The sequence below is a fragment of the Oncorhynchus clarkii genome, chromosome 29 (genome assembly GCF_045791955.1).
Source record: "Oncorhynchus clarkii lewisi isolate Uvic-CL-2024 chromosome 29, UVic_Ocla_1.0, whole genome shotgun sequence".
Classification (NCBI taxonomy): domain Eukaryota; kingdom Metazoa; phylum Chordata; class Actinopteri; order Salmoniformes; family Salmonidae; genus Oncorhynchus; species Oncorhynchus clarkii.
The window spans coordinates 6,370,142-6,388,580 of record NC_092175.1 but is presented as its reverse complement, the minus strand read 5'-3'; the positions used below and the strand labels follow the sequence as shown (position 1 = coordinate 6,388,580).

At 40.5% G+C, this 18,439-nt stretch overlaps 1 protein-coding gene across 1 annotated transcript; it reads left to right on the top strand.

Moving 5' to 3' along the window:
- Nucleotides 1–517: 517 nt before the first annotated feature.
- LOC139388333 (corticotropin-releasing factor-binding protein-like) lies at nucleotides 518–16,811 on the top strand. Its single transcript, XM_071134944.1, has 7 exons — nucleotides 518–671; nucleotides 987–1,080; nucleotides 1,673–1,830; nucleotides 5,629–5,839; nucleotides 7,299–7,447; nucleotides 7,937–8,054; nucleotides 16,092–16,811. The coding sequence occupies exons 1-7, from the start codon at nucleotides 591–593 to the stop codon at nucleotides 16,244–16,246; spliced, it is 966 nt and encodes a 321-aa protein (XP_070991045.1). The 5' UTR covers nucleotides 518–590; the 3' UTR covers nucleotides 16,247–16,811.
- The last annotated feature ends 1,628 nt before the right edge of the window (nucleotides 16,812–18,439 follow it).

Sequence of the window (18,439 nt, the reverse complement as noted above, 5' to 3'; positions counted from 1 at the left end):
CACAACACACACAAACATTTTTTAAATTATAGAGACATTTCAAATGTACAATGTGCAAATTGTGTAGTTGTAGTACAACAGGGAAAATAAATGAACAGATAAATATGGGTTGTATCTACAATGGTGTTTGTGCTTCACTGGTTGCCCTTTTCTTGTGGCAACAGGTCACACATCTTGCTGTTGTGATGACACACTGGTATTTAACTTAATAGATAGGAGAGTTTATCAAAATTGGATCTCAAATTCTTTATTGGTCTGTGTAATCTGAGGGAAATATGTGTCTCTAGCAGGAGGTTAGGAAGTGAAGCCCCCCCTCTCTCTCTGCTCATCTCTCTCTCTCTGCTCATCTGACACAGAGTCACAGGCTCACGGTGATTCCTGATTTGCTCTCGCCACAAATACGCAATCTGGTTGGTAGAGCCTATATGAGGGACAGTGTATCCATTGATCTGTACCGGGTACGTTTTTATTGAGACGCGCGCGGTGTGTCCACCTATAAAAGAGGAGTGCGGCTTGGAGCGCAGGACCAGACTTTCCCCTGTTCTGTTCTTGAGGTGCGATAGAGACTCCATACAAAGATACTGAGCAATATGGAGGGGACTTTCCGAGAGCAGCTTTTCTTCCTTGTGTTATGTCTGTCATTTCTGAAGGGAGACACCAGATACATCGAGGTAAGCCTCTGAAGTCACTTTCCCGTTAATTTACCTTTTTCGTTCCCATGTGTTTAATGTATTAATGTACTAGACTTTGTCATACGAGCTCAATTAATGCAATAAAGTTGTTACAACTTGTTGTACTCAGTCAAATAAAGTTATAATTGTAATAACTGTCATTGTGCACTTGATTTATGCATTACGTAAGCTGCTAGCCTTTACTAAAACACTTGAGTTGTCTTGCTTGACGGTATATTGTTGTCAACTTGTCCACATTAAATCTTGACTTTCTTTTTATAAATATGATCTAAATGTCGTTGTTTTTGTGTGCAGGAAAATGACATTACACCAGAGGGATTATTTGCACTTCTTAATTCAGAGCTCAAAAGAGAAATACCCGAGACATTAATTTACAGGCGACCCCTCCGTAAGTAACTGACTGAAGTACTTTCTTGAAAGCCTTTATTATGCATATTTGCCGTATACACGGTCGATCTGTGAAGCAATCTTTTTGTTTTTTTGCCGACATGATCAAATCTTCAAAAACGCTTTTATTTAGCATGAAAAGTAAATAAAATGTAACTCTAAATTTTTTAGTCACAATTGTGTATGGATTTGTGTGAATACTATATAATCGAAAATAATAAATGTGTGATTTAAGGCCTCTTGTAATTTATATAATTATAATATTTATTGACTAAAAGTACAAATTTATGTATACTACCTAAGGAATTGGAAATGTATATTAGATTGTATTTTTGTCAGAAAAAAAATATCAACAGCCAATGTGCACACAATTTAATGTTAACCCCGTCTCTGTCTCCATTTCTCTCTCATTCTCCATGTCATCTCTCTTTCTGTCTCTATATCTCCCACCCCCCCCTCTCTGTTACTCACACACCCATCTCCCTCCTTCTTCCCCTCTTCCCTACCTCTCCCCTCTATCTCTCCTCCTTCTCCCTATCCTTCTCTACCACCTTCCCTTTCTTCCTCCCGTCTTCATCCTCTCCCGCTCTCAGGTTGTCTGGACATGGTGGCAGTAGAGGGTCAGTTCACCTTCACAGCAGACCGGCCTCAGCTCAGCTGTGCTTCTTTCTTCATCGCTGAACCCGACCAGGTCATCAGTGTGGAGTATGACAGCGTCGACATCGACTGCAGGGGAGGAGACTTCATCAAGGTAACCGCACACGCACATGTGGCATGCATGCACACATGAAAAGTACACACGCACAGCAAACACACACACACACACACACACACACACACACACACACACACACACACACACACACACACACACACACACACACACACACACACACACACACACACACACACACACACACACACACACACACCACCTCTTTCACACCCACATACATCCCAAATACTACTCCCCTCCCATCTTCACCTTGACTGACGTCAGCACCACCAGGTCCAGGGATAGATTTACTTTTCCAGACAATTGAAGGGATGAAATTCCTGGCAGATTATTTTGTTGTTATTCGTGCCCAGGTCTGAGTAGTGCTCTTCCCCCAAGGCTTGGTGTAAAATCCCTCACCTACACCCTGACCTGGGAACACCCGTTCTCAGTAGAAGATAACGATGGACTCCTAAATACCATAAAATGATGTCGTCACTTAGCAGATGCTGTCACCGGGGGTAACATAGGGTATTTTCCGGTGTCGTTTTCTTACTTGATTTTTGTGAATTTGTGCTAAGGCTTCAATTGAGTCCCACACTTGATTTACAGCCAGGTCACACCAGATCGACTTCAGTATTCAACGTTTGTCCAGGTCCCCAGGACATCGGGAGATGCCTACAATACCGTCCACTCGGGGCAACGTGAGCACCTATTACCATCTAGTAGGCTCCAAGGATGGCGGGTTCAATCCCAGTGCTAGGCACTCATTTGTATTTGTTTTGTTTTAACCCTATCCCAAACCTTAACCCTTACCGTAACCAGTCAGAATGTAATGCCTAACCTTAACCCTTACCGTAACCAGTCAGAATTAATGCCTAACCTTAACCCTTACCGTAACCAGTCAGAATTAATGCCTAACCTTAACCCTTACCGTAACCAGTCAGAATTAATGCCTAACCTTAACCCTTACCGCTAACCTTAACCCTTACCGTAACCAGTCAGAATGAATGCCTAACCTTAACCCTTACCGTAACCAGTCAGAATGAATGCCTAACCTTAACCCTTACCGTAACCAGTCAGAATTAATGCCTAACCTTAACCCTTACCGTAACCAGTCAGAATTAATGCCTAACCTTACCCCTTACCTTAACTAGTCAGAATTAATGCCTAACCTTAACCCTTACCGTAGCCCTTTACACTCATACGTGTATGTGGGTTGAAAATGGCATCTTTGGGCACTAATAAGCATCTAATCGGAAAGCAGTATTTTGAAAGATGAACCTTAACCCTTACCGTAACCAGTCAGAATTAATGCCAAACCTTAATCCTTACCGTAACCAGTCAGAATTAATGCCTAACCTTAACCCTTACCGTAACCAGTCAGAATGAATGCCTAACCTTAACCCTTACCGTAACCAGTCAGAATTAATGCCTAACCTTAACCCTTACCGTAACCAGTCAGAATGAATGGCTAACCTTATTACCGTAACCAGTCAGAATTAATGCCTAACCTTAACCCTTACCGTAACCAGTTGAATGAACCTTAACCCTTACCGTCAGAATTAATGGCTAACCTTAACCCTTACCGTAACCAGTCAGAATGAATGCCTAACCTTAACCCTTACCGTAACCAGTCAAATGAATGCCTAACCTTAACCCTTACCGGTCAGAATTAATGCCTAACCTTACCCTTACCGTAACCAGTCCCTAACCTTAACCCTTACCGTAACCAGTCAGAATTAATGCCTAACCTTAACCCTTACCGTAACCAGTCAGAATTAATGCCAAACCTTAATCCTTACCGTAACCAGTCAGAATGAATGCCTAACCTTAACCCTTACCGTAACCAGTCAGAATGAATGCCTAACCTTAACCCTTACCGTAACCAGTCAGAATTAATGCCTAACCTTAACCCTTACCGTAACCAGTCAGAATGAATGCCTAACCTTAACCCTTACCGTAACCAGTCAGAATTAATGCCTAACCTTAACCCTTACCGTAACCAGTCAGAATTAATGCCTAACCTTAACCCTTACCGTAACCAGTCAGAATTAATGGCTAACCTTAACCCTTACCGTAACCAGTCAGAATGAATGCCTAACCTTAACCCTTACCGTAACCAGTCAGAATTAATGCCTAACCTTAACCCTTACCGTAACCAGTCAGAATTAATGCCTAACCTTAACCCTTACCGTAACCAGTCAGAATTAATGCCTAACCTTAACCCTTACCGTAACCAGTCAGAATTAATGCCTAACCTTACCCCTTACCTTAACTAGTCAGAATTAATGCCTAACCTTAACCCTTACCGTAGCCCTTTACACTCATACGTGTATGTGGGTTGAAAATGGCATCTTTGGGCACTAATAAGCATCTAATCGGAAAGCAGTATTTTGAAAGATGAGACGTTGAGGATTATAATATAATACTGATTTGATGTCGTACAAGCAAGCCAAACACCCGAGTCCAAATGTGTCCTTCACATTTCTATATTATACAGCTCATGTCATATACAGTGTCAACAGGTTTTTTCATCGCTGTGTTTGATGTACAAGATGACATGGGGTCCTACCCTGGGTTGTTCATTGTGAAGAACACCCGCCTGAACGCACGCATGACTCCTTTCTATGCCCCCCAAAATGACGATCGGCTTTTCTGAATTGCCTTGTGGCAAGCCTAACACTGTAAGATCATATTTTATAACTTGGCTAGTCTTGTTGGCAACAGAACAAGCTTGCAAGTAACGCCCAGCTGATCCAGATTGCGATTTATAATGAGCAGTTTTTTTGTGTTTTTTTTTTACCAGTAATTGTGTTTGGATACAGGGTTGTGTTCCAAACAAAACAACTACAAGTGTGCTTGTTCTAGTTCCTTAACGGCACACGGGAGAGCTAAAGCACCATATAGCTGAAGAGTCTTCTTTGAGTCATAAAAGTGTATTGGAATTACTTTGGAACTGTAAATGCTTTGGAGAGGTGTTTTGGCCATTTGGAGTTAGTCCTCTCACTCAAATCCTTGTCATTTTTTTTGTCTTATTCTTCACCTCACATTTTCTAGGAATATTCTTATCATCTTGCTAAATGTCCAGAATCCAGAATAATTTCAGATTTCGTTATCAACAAATTGGAAAATACAGTAAATGTAAAATGCACATAAAATCAAGTGTGACGTTTGGATTCAGTCTTGTGTCAGGTGGACTGCTGTTTCATTAACTTTGGCAAGATAATTTCCCCAGGATCTCAGAACGGTTCCTTTCAATTGCTACCATGCTTATGCATTTGCTTTTCATATTTCTTCTGTAAGAAACATTTGCATTTAGCCATATTCATATCGGCCAATTCCCACGAGTGTAAAGGGTTAACCAGTCGGAATTAATGGCTAAACTTAACTGTAGAAATTTGACTTTAAAAAAAAAAGGCATTGTTTAGAAGGAGTGCAAGGGCAAATTGAGTCACAGAGTAGGCATTTCCTAACGGAAATATGCAAATACATAGCCAATAGGATCTCGCTAGCTCGTGCTTGGCTCTGCCCACCGCCTTGCTTGTTCTGCCCACTATGCTTAACTTGCTCCCATCGGAAACGATACCCTGTGGTCTATCTTGGGTTAGTTCTTTGTTGATACCTTGTTGGGAATTAACGACACACAGACACAAGAGTCACTTCCTGATTTGAACACTGGCTCAAACGGAAGTCACCTTTAAAAGTCAATTATAGTGAACAGGTTGTTCATCTGCATTTTTTGGAACCCTCGTTTTGCTTACAGAGAAAAATTCTGGAAATTGGATTTGATTGAATGCTTTTGATTAAGTCCACATCTCTCTCCTCTCCCAGGTGTTTGATGGCTGGGTGATGAAGGGAGAGAAGTTCCCTAGTTCCCAGGACCACGCCCTGCCGTTGATGGAACGCTATGTGGACTACTGCGACTCTGGGACGGTCAGGAGAACCGTGCGGTCGTCTCAGAACGTTGCCATGCTGTTCTTCCGCATTCACACTGCCGGGAGCTCCTTCACGCTGACAGTCAGGAAACCCATCAACCCTTTCCGTGAGTAGAGACCTGCACTAGCTTGATGGCCAGTCTTAGTGTTAATGACCTTTAAGGTTGTACTTTGAGTACATGAACTGAAGCCCCGTTTATACCTGGTTCTAACATGCATCAGTGGTTCTGGTCTTCTCCACATTCTGATTGTGTCCACATTTGTCGACAGGTGTAGACAATCAAAAGTCGCATGGTGAACTGATTGTGATTAGATCTTCCTGACCACCTCCAGACGTAGTCGAAGATACATCTTGTACGGATTTCCTTGAAGTGTAAACAGATCCGGACAACTAAAGTTTAAAGCCAATTTCTAAGTTTAAAGCCAATTTATGCTCGCTCCAGAGGGCACCATAGAGAAGGTTTGAAGCAATTGCAGAGTCTCCGGAGGCTTGCGGAAGCCAAATCGAGCTCCGTACCTCATCGGCGCGTGCCTCCCAAATGTTGTAACAATGCGTAGGGCTCTGAATATCTCCGCATTGACATGATTAGTTGATGGTAGGTGGGAGCAAGAGGTCCTGTATAAACACAAACTAATTTCCTTGACAACAGCTCTGATCTGCTCCACGAAGTGCAAGAAGTAGGCCTATGAATGATCTGACTTCTGCGGAGGCCTCAGTGCAGTAAATGCTGTACGGCCACTGCAACTGAAAGGCTGCTAGATCGAATCCCCAAGCTGACAAGGTAAAAATCCGTCGTTCTGCCCCTGAGCAAGGCAGTTAACCCGCTGTCCCTAGGCCATCATTGTAAATAATAATTTGTTCTTAACTGACTTGCCTAGTTAAATAAAGGTTAAGTAAAAAATAAATACAAAGATTTCGGATTGACCATGAGGCTTTTATTCCTTTTGAGCAAGGTCCCACTTGTCCCGCTCTCGAAAAATAAATCACACCGGCCAGTTGAAGTAGTAATTATGGACAATGATACCTTCACAATTCCTCCAGAATTAACATCATGGTCTTCAATCTCCCGTTCCCACGTCCAATGCCAGTGAAAAATATAAACAAAATACTGGAAAACATTGTACAGAAAGGACAAGGACTGTAATAGCAGGCATGCCATTAGGTGTGGCAACATGGGGCAGGATGCCAATGAAATGCTATAATAGTACTTTATACCACGTTGTAATCACCAGGGTTGTGTGCTAATGCTTTAGGTGACCCGTTAGGTTGTTCAAGCTGCTCACGTCTAAGCCGTACTTGTGTGTGTGTGTGTGTTTGCATTTGTACTAAGCAATTTTGCCCACTTAAATAGATACATTTTTGTTATAAGGTCAACACGTCTAGAGACACTGATATATCCCCCAACCCGCGCACCAATGACGTGGACGTCAATTAAGACAGCCCCCCGCACCTCTCTGATCCATTACGGAAGATACATTTCTGTTGAATGCATTCAGTTGTGCAACTGACAAGTTATCCCCTTTCCTTTCTCATGCCCCCCCCCCCCCCCACCTCTCCCGCTACAGCCTGTAATATCATCTCCCAGACACCAGAGGGCAGCTTCACCATGGTGATACCCCAGCAGCACAGGAACTGCAGCTTCTCCATCATCTACCCTGTAGAGATCAAGATTGCTGAGCTCAGCCTGGGACACCTCAACGACTTCCCCATCAAGGTGAGCCCTGAGCAGGGAAACATCTGAGATCCGAAGCTGATTTTCTTTTCACCCTGGGAAATGTTTTGATTGATTAATGTCACTCACTAATTAGCCAGATATTCCACTCACCATGTGTCAGAGGTCTTAATCAAAAATCCTGATTAGAGGGGAAGAATAGAAAAAACATCAGCGATTCTGGCTTCTGGCAGGAAGTGGTTTAGTGAACTACCCTGCCAAAGACCTAGAGACCTGTGTTAGCTCCCAGTGATGATGAGTGGATGCTTGGAGTTGGTGGAGATGAGTGTTAGGGGGTAGAAGGAAAGAAAGAAAGATGGAAGGAAGAAAGAAAGAAAGAAAGAAAGAAAGAAAGAAAGAAAGAAAGAAAGAAAGAAAGAAAGAAAGAAAGAAAGAAAGAAAGAAAGAAAGAAAGGAAAGAAAGGGAGGGAGGGAGGGAGGGAGGGAAGTAAAAAATACCTGTGAATCCATTGAGCTGGTCTTTCTCAACAGAGGTCCATCCCAGGATGTGCGGGAGCAGGGGACTTTGTGGAGCTGCTGGGAGGGAACGGGATGGACCCGTCTAAAATGTTCCCTGTAGCTGACCTGTGCTACAAATTTAACGGTCCCGGTGAGCGGCACCAACACCATCAACATCCTAACTAGAATATATCTTTATTAACCACCATCACCATCCTAACTAGAATATATCTTTATTAATCCCACCATCACCATCCTAACTAGAATATATCATTATTAACCACCATCACCATCCTAACTAGAATATATCTTTATTAATCCCACCATCACCATCCTAACTAGAATATATCTTTATTAGTCCCATCATCACCATCCTAACTAGAATATATCATTATTAACCCCACCATCACCATCCTAACTAGAATATATCATTATTAACCCCACCATCACCATCCTAACTAGAATATATCTTTATTAGTCCCACCATCACCATCCTAACTAGAATATATCTTTATTAACCCCACCATCACCATCCTAACTAGAATATATCTTTATTAATTCCACCATCACCATCCTAACTAGAATATATCTTTATTAATTCTACCATCACCATCCTAACTAGAATATATCTTTATTAACCCCACCATCACCATCCTAACTAGAATATATCTTTATTACCCACCATCACCATCCTAACTAGAATATATCTTTATCAACCACAATCACCATCCTAACTAGAATATATCTTTATTACCCACAATCACCATCCTAACTAGAATATATCTTTATCAACCACCATCACCATCCTAACTAGAATATATCTTTATTACCCACCATCACCATCCTAACTAGAATATATCTTTATTACCCACAATCACCATCCTAACTAGAATATATCTTTATCAACCACCATCACCATCCTAACTAGAATATATCTTTATTAATTCCACCATCACCATCCTAACTAGAATATATCTTTATTACCCACAATCACCATCCTAACTAGAATATATCATTATTAACCACCATCACCATCCTAAATAGAATATATCTTTATTACCCACAATCACCATCCTAAATAGAATATATCTTTAACTCCACCATCACCATCCTAACTAGAATACAGTGCCTTGCGAAAGTATTCGGCCCCCTTGAACATTGCGACCTTTTGCCACATTTCAGGCTTCAAACATAAAGATATAAAACTGTATTTTTTTGTGAACAGTCAACAACAAGTGGGACATAATCATGAAGTGGAACGACATTTATTGGATATTTCAAACTTTTTTAACAAATCAAAAACTGAAAAATTGGGCGTGGAAAATTATTCAGCCCCCTTAAGTTAATACTTTGTAGCGCCACCTTTTGCTGCGATTACAGCTGTAAGTCGCTTGGGGTATGTCTCTATCAGTTTTGCACATCGAGAGACTGACATTTTTTCCCATTCCTCCTTGCAAAACAGCTCGAGCTCAGTGAGGTTGGATGGAGAGCATTTGTGAACAGCAGTTTTCAGTTCTTTCCACAGATTCTCGATTGGATTCAGGTCTGGACTTTGACTTGGCCATTCTAACACCTGGATATGTTTATTTTTGAACCATTCCATTGTAGATTTTGCTTTATGTTTTGGATCATTGTCTTGTTGGAAGACAAATCTCCGTCTCAGTCTCAGGTCTTTTGCAGACTCCATCAGGTTTTCTTCCAGAATGGTCCTGTATTTGGCTCCATCCATCTTCCCATCAATTTTAACCATCTTCCCTGTCCCTGCTGAAGAAAAGCAGGCCCAAACCATGATGCTGCCACCACCATGTTTGACAGTGGGGATGGTGTGTTCAGGGTGATGAGCTGTGTTGCTTTTACGCCAAACATAACGTTTTGCATTGTTGCCAAAAAGTTCAATTTTGGTTTCATCTGACCAGAGCACCTTCTTCCACATGTTTGGTGTGTCTCCCAGGTGGCTTGTGGCAAACTTTAAACGACACTTTTTATGGATATCTTAAAAAATGGCTTTCTTCTTGCCACTCTTCCATAAAGGCCAGATTTGTGCAATATACGACTGATTGTTGTCCTATGGACAGAGTCTCCCACCTCAGCTGTAGATCTCTGCAGTTCATCCAGAGTGATCATGGGCCTCTTGGCTGCATCTCTGATCAGTCTTCTCCTTGTATGAGCTGAAAGTTTAGAGGGACGGCCAGGTCTTGGTAGATTTGCAGTGGTCTGATACTCCTTCCATTTCAATATTATCGCTTGCACAGTGCTCCTTGGGATGTTTAAAGCTTGGAAAATCTTTTTGTATCCAAATCCGGCTTTAAGCTTCTTCACAACAGTATCTTGGACCTACCTGGTGTGTTCCTTGTTCTTCATGATGCTCTCTGCGCTTTTAACGGACCTCTGAGACTATCACATTGCAGGTGCATTTATACGGAGACTTGATTACACACAGGTGGATTGTATTTATCATCATTAGTCATTTAGGTCAACATTGGATCATTCAGAGATCCTCACTGAACTTCTGGAGAGAGTTTGCTGCACTGAAAGTAAAGAGGCTGAATAATTTTACACGCCCAATTTTTCAGTTTTTGATTTGTTAAAAAAGTTTGAAATATCCAATAAATGTCGTTCCACTTCATGATTGTGTCCCACTTGTTGTTGATTCTTCACAAAAAAATACAGTTTTATATCTTTATGTTTGAAGCCTGAAATGTGGCAAAAGGTCGCAAAGTTCAAAGGGGCCGAATACTTTCGCAATGCACTGTATATCTTTATTACCCACAATCACCATCCTAACTAGAATATATCTTTATTAACCCCACCATTACCATCCTAACTAGAATATATCTTTATTAACCCCACCATCACCATCCTAACTAGAATATATCTTTATTAACCCCACCATCACCATCCTAACTAGAATATATCTTTATTACCCACAATCAACATCCTAACTAGAATATATCTTTATTACCCACCATCACCATCCTAACTAGAATATATCTTTATTACCCACCATCACCATCCTAACTAGAATATATCTTTATTACCCACCATCACCATCCTAACTTGAATATATCTTTATTACCCACCATCACCATCCTAACTAGAATATATCTTTATTACCCACCATCAACATCCTAACTAGAATATATCTTTATTAACCACCATCACCATCCTAACTTGAATATATCTTTATTAACCCCACCATCACCATCCTAACTAGAATATATCTTTATTACCCACAATCAACATCCTAACTAGAATATATCATTATTACCCACAATCACCATCCTAACTAGAATATATCTTTATTACCCACAATCACCATCCTAACTAGAATATATCATTATTACCCACAATCACCATCCTAACTAGAATATATCTTTATTACCCACCATCACCATCCTACCTAGAATATATCTTTATTAACCCCACCATCACCATCCTAACTAGAATATATCTTTATTAACCCCACCATCACCATCCTACCTAGAATATATCTTCATTAACCCCACCATCACCATCCTAACTAGAATATATCTTTATTAACCCCACCATCACCATCCTAACTAGAATATATCTTTATTAACCCCACCATCACCATCCTACCTAGAATATATCTTTATTAACCCCACCATCACCATCCTACCTAGAATATATCTTTATTAACCCCACCATCACCATCCTACCTAGAATATATCTTCATTAACCCCACAATCACCATCCTAACTAGAATATATCTTTATTAACCCCACCATCACCATCCTAACTAGAATATATCTTTATTAACCCCACCATCACCATCCTACCTAGAATATATCTTTATTAACCCCACCATCACCATCCTACCTAGAATATATCTTTATTAACCCCACCATCACCATCCTACCTAGAATATATCTTCATTAACCCCACAATCACCATCCTAACTAGAATATATCTTTATTAACCCCACCATCACCATCCTAACTAGAATATATCTTTATTAACCCCACCATCACCATCCTACCTAGAATATATCTTTATTAACCCCACCATCACCATCCTACCTAGAATATATCTTCATTAATGTCACATTCTGACCTGTATTTCATTTGTTTTGTATTTATTTAGTATGGTCATAGCGTGAGTTGGGTGGGCAGTCTATGTTTGTTTTTCTATGTTTTGGGTTATTTCTATGTTTCGGCCTAGTATGGTTCTCAATCAGAGGCAGGTGTCATTAGTTGTCTCTGATTGAGAATCATACCTAGGTAGCCTGGGTTTCACTGTGTGTTTGTGGGTGATTGTTTCTGTCTCTGTGTTTGCACCAGATAGGGCTGTTTAGGTTTTCGCACATTTATTGTTTTGTTAGTTATTTCATGTATAGTGTCTTTATAAATTAAAGAACATGAATAACCACCACGCTGCATTTTGGTCCGCTTCTCCTTCACAACAGGAAAACCGTTACAATTAACCACCATCACCATCCTAACTAGAATATATCTTTATTAATTCCACCATCACCATCCTAACTAGAATATATCTTTATTAACCACCATCACCATCCTAACTAGAATATATCTTTATTACCCACCATCACCATCCTAACTAGAATATATCATTATTAACCACCATCACCATCCTAACTAGAATATATCATTATTAACCACCATCACCTTCCTAACTAGAATTTTAACCTAAACAATCTATTGAAAACGTTCAATTTATCCCTTCTATCAATTTGAACCAGACAAGCTATTAAAACGTTCAGTTTATATCTTATGCAAACACTAGCGACCATAACTTTCCAGGCAAAACATACAAATAGATTATTTACCATCAAAAACTCAGATTTCAGTCAGCGCATTGACTGGGAACGGAAACCCCGGCCTCCCGCGTGGCAGGCGAGAATTCTACCACTGAACCACTATACTAAATGACTAAGATTGTCCGCAAATAAACCCAATTTACAAGTAAAATCAAGACACGTCACTCTCGGCAATTCCCAGAAGAAAAAATAGCCCAAATCTAAATGTACAAGCGTTACTTCAGCTTTGATTCTCAAATGCCAAATGAATAGATTAGCTATCAAAGAATAAAATCGACAGTTAATGACTAGGAAACAGATATTGTGCCTTTTAATAAAAGTAGATTATGTTTACTTATGCAACGCATTTCAATTACCTTACTACATCACATTAATCACGCAGTGATAATTAGTTTGATGGAAAACCTTAGGCTTTGTACGACATTATAAATTACATCGAGATTCCCTCTTAATTCTCTCTAACTTTATTCAGTTTATTCAATAAATCCCACAACTTCTCTCATACTGGGAAGAAAAAATAGAACATGTTCAGACCTTAAGGGCAGTTTGATTTCAAATGTTTCACCCAGACGGAGATAATCCAATATGCGTTTTATAGTTACATCGTTAGGGTAAGATAACCAAAAGTGGACACACTTTAATCAGTTTCTAGAGCTCAATTTCCCAGATTTTGTAGATTATTTTAATAGTGCTTAAAACCTCATCTTTATCAAATTATCCATTTAAGATACCAACTCAAAACCTACGTATGTCTACGAATGGGTGGTTTAAATTGTATCTAAACATTCTCAGCATTACTTTATCATATCTCTAGTAATTGATTATACACACATACAATTTATCATAATTTCAAATAATTCACAGAATCCATATAAAACTTAAGAAATCTTAGGTACTCACACAGAACTTTCAGGATCACCCACACAGGATTGGTCAGACGTCCACACAGAACATCAGAACATAAAAAGGTTTGCCCACACAGAGTCAACAATACCCCGCTCACACAGAACGGTCCAACAACTATTACCTAGTGATCCCATAACAAAATACCCACACAGAGTCAACCCTACCCCGCTCACACAGAACGGTCCGACAACTATTACCTAGTGATCCCATAACAAAATACTCACACAGAGTCAACCCTACCCCGCTCACACAGAACGGTCCGACAACTATTACCTAGTGATCCTATAACAAAATACTCACACAGAGTCAACCCTACCCCGCTCACACAGAACGGTCCGACAACTATTACCTAGTGATCCCATAACAAAATTCTCACACAGAGTAACCCAGGGCATACCTGGCTAGCACATTTAAAATAATTGGAATTCACCACCTCTGAGGGTCACTTATGCAATCACACAGACGCACAGAATGAGGTCCTTCTTCCAATAGGGCTTCACCAAATGCTGTGTTTTCACCTAGAAATACACAGTCCCTTTGGCCCCTCACCCCGAGAGACCTCACCAAATCCCCACTGTGATCAATTCAGTGTCAGGACGGCTCTTGGTCACTCGCAACTGGACAGTGGCAGAGTATCTTTTGAGTCCACAAACCCTCAGATTACTCTCCCCTGACTCGGCCCTGCTTACGCCTCCAAGGTGCCTTCCTTACAAAGGAATTCACGCTCAGAGTATACGTAACAGGCATAATTAAAAAACTCGACTTCAAATCTGTGTGTGGTTCGCTCACCTTTTTCTTTAAAAAAAACTCAGTTCGAGATGTGGTATCCACTCAGCTCGCTTCCTCTCAGATCAAAGGTTGGTCCATCTGCTTCGTTCCCGAAGTGTGGTTTCCCTGAGATCCCAAGTTTAGGGGATCCCTCGTGCACGATTTATTTACTTAGATCGTCAGGAACGGTCACCGAGTGAAGATTCACATCCCCTCCTCGTCGCCAAATGTCGTGGAAATTTCCTGTATTTACCAAATCATGAGAGCAAACCACACACAAGTCAGAGTTAGTTATCACAAAGTCCATCTTTAATTATATGAGCTCCATCACAACCCTGTGACTCTCAGATCAATTCAGTGTCTATCAATGAATTCTCTGAGAGTTCCTTACACATTGCAACTGAGATCCTTTATAGCAAAGACACACATAGCCAGACAGCATTAGGCATAATTTATCGTTCAGCTTTGTCTCCTAAACTATGCTCTTTTCTCAAACTCAGAACCTAAACAAATCCTCCATATCAACAGGCATATATCACATCCACCCTAACTTGACAAGATCACAAAGACACATTTACTGGCACACAGACATTGTGGAGCCAAGAGATACACGCTTGACCTCTCCCCTCTCTGCGGCCCAAGTAACTTAGTCTTGACATAGAACAGATACTGTAACCCCGCCACAGTATTATACAAAAACAACATTCTGATGAGAAGTAACTTACAAACATATGATGAATATAAAACATCTATGTTACCAACTAATTATGATTATTCCCCAACACCACACCATCACATCCTAACTAGAATATATCTTAATTACCCACCATCACATCCTAACTAGAATATATCTTAATTACCCACCATCACATCCTAACTAGAATATATCTTAATTACCCACCATCACATCCTAACTAGAATATATCTTAATTACCCACCATCACATCCTAACTAGAATATATCTTAATTACCCACCATCACATCCTAACTAGAATATATCTTAATTACCCACCATCACATCCTAACTAGAATATATCTTAATTACCCACCCTCACATCCTAACTAGAATATATCTTAATTACCCACCATCACATCCTAACTAGAATATATCTTAATTACCCACCATCACATCCTAACTAGAATATATCTTAATTACCCACCATCACATCCTAACTAGAATATATCTTAATTACCCACCATCACATCCTAACTAGAATATATCTTAATTACCCACCATCACATCCTAACTAGAATATATCTTAATTACCCACCATCACATCCTAACTAGAATATATCTTTAACCCCACCATGACCATCCTAACTAGAAAATATCTTTATTAACCCCAAAATCACCATCCTAACTAGAATATATCTTTATTAATTCCACCATCACCATCCTAACTAGAATATATATTTTTCCCACCATGACCATCCTAACTAGAATATATCTTTATTAACCCAAAATCACCATTCTAACTAGAATGTATCTTTATTAATTCCACCATCACCATCCTAACTAGAATATATAATTATTAATACCACCATCACCATCCTAACTAGAATATATCTTTATTTCCACCATCACCATCCTAACTAGAATATATCTTTATTACCCATTTTTGAATGGAACGTTTTTGTTGTTGTTGTTGCTTTGCTTTCCGCGTGCAATATAATGTCTGACTGTTTTTGACTTCCTCTCTTTTCCTCGTCCTCCAGCCCAGATGAAGATAGGTTGCGATAACACGGTGGTGAGGATGGTGTCCAGCGGGAAGTTTGTCAACCGGGTGGCGTTCCAGTACCGTCTGCTGGACCGGCAGGAGCTGCAGAGGATCAAGGTGAACAGTGTGGAGGATTTCTGCTTCACTGGCTGAGCGCTCTGTCTCTTTATCCATCTCCCCCCCAACATGTTGTCTATCTACCACCTAGCTAATGGGGACCACGCATCACCGGCTGCCAAATCTACTATGAGACTGATTACAGAAAAAAGCCTGAAGGTTGCCATAAAATTCTGTTCTGTACTACATTTTGAATTTAAAGAGATTTATTAATTTTGTACCTCATTCATTTTTTTTTTTTTTTTGCTCACTTTCTGTTCAATGAATTGTGGCTGGCGCTCAAGCTTAATAAAGTGTTATTTTGTGTTTGTGGGCATTTCTAATATTGTTTTTTTATTCTGTTGAACTTGTGTGATTATATGCAGTACATGACTGTAGAAACGGGCCAGTGAGGGTGTTAAGCGGGGCGTTTTTAGTTCACATTCTCTACAAGAAAGGGTTCTGACAAACGGAATGTTTCTATCTATTTAGTTTGCGAGACGATGTGTGTGGTTACAGGAGTGTGGATGGGAGGCGAGTGTTCAATGGAGGATGTCAAATACATGTTCTTTGCTGTTATCTATATTTATTTGTATCAAACAATTGTTTTGTAATAAAACTGAATCGCATGAGAAAGCACTCATTGGAGATGATAATTCCTTTCATTTTTTTTTATCAGTAAAATTATGCAGAACTAACAGGGTTTGCTGTCAGGGGAAGGATGCTGGGGAGGGTGGGGGGAGGGTGGGGGTCTCAACCTAACAAGAAAACCCTCTCCAGTTCCCGATTACACAGAATTTAAGCACTCTTAAAACAGTCAATAGTTAAGTACATGTTAATCTATTTTGATTAGGTGAGTTTACTTCAATAGAACCAGAAAGAACACTGTGATATTTTGGTATCCAAGTCATTCCATATCCTGAAGCCCAATCCCTCTAGTTCATGATTACATTTAGACCAGAATGTATTAATACAGTAAATTATTAATATATTGCTTTGCAGAATTATCCCACATCGCACGTGAAACAAACCAATAACAAATTCTCTTGATGAGACACTTTTGGAAGTGGGCTACTTTTGATACCAAGGGTTGATGGTTAAAAGCTTCATGGTTCATTTAGGGTCAAACAGTACTTCATATTTGGTTTCCTGTACACAGAATTAATCACAAACAGATATTCAGTGATATTACCCAAATACACATATCGGAGCCTCAATAAGCCCACTGTCCTCCAGCTGTTTGTTGAAGAAGAAAAAACCCTGAACACAATCAACCTTTCTGCCACCTACTATAAGACTATTACTTATGAATTACTTCTGATTTCCTTTATAAAGGGTTCATGAAGGATTCATTAAGCCGCATTTCAAGTTCTCCTTCATTAAAAGTGCCGTATGTCTGACTTATGTATGAGTAATACTCTCTCTCCCCCCCCCCCCCCCCCCCTCTCCACAGGGAGGACAGGGGAACATGGTGTGGGTGTTGCTGACGAGTGCTGGCTTGATTAAAGGTCAGAGTGTGTATTGTCACGGTGAGACACCTGGTGCACCACCCCACCGAGCAGCACAGCTAATTGATAAGGATTTGAGATCACCTCAGTTGGGTTTGTACGCTTGCGTGCGCACGTGTGTGTGTGTGTGCGTGTGCGTGTGCGTGTGCGTGTGTGTGTGTGTGTGTGTGGCAGCTGTGTGAAGAATCCTGCAGTGATGTCACGACTGTAAGTCATCTTCAATTGGAAATTGGTCTCACACTGACTCACATCAATGCCTAAACTAGTGGAAAATAAGTGTGTGTGTGTGTGGTGGTGGTGGTGGGGGGGGGGTCTATAATGGAAGCTCTGAGGCAATTGTGGCGTATGTATTGATTTCTTATTACATGTTGGGAAAACTCATTCTGCGCCTATGGCTGCGTTTACACAGGCAGCCTAATTTTGATATTTTTCCATTGATTGGACCTTCGACCAAGAATTTGGGAAGATATCAGAATTGGGCTGCCTGTGTGAACACAGCCTTTGTGACCTGAGAAATGTATGACCTGATTACTGCCAGACTCCAGAACAGAGGACATTACTGCCAGACTCCAGAACAGAGGACACTACTGCCAGACTCCAGAACAGAGGACACTACAGCCAGACTCCAGAACAGAGGACATTACTGCCAGACTCCAGAACAGAGGACACTAATGCCAGACTCCAGAACAGAGGACACTACTGCTAGACTCCAGAACAGAGGACACTACTGCCAGACTCCAGA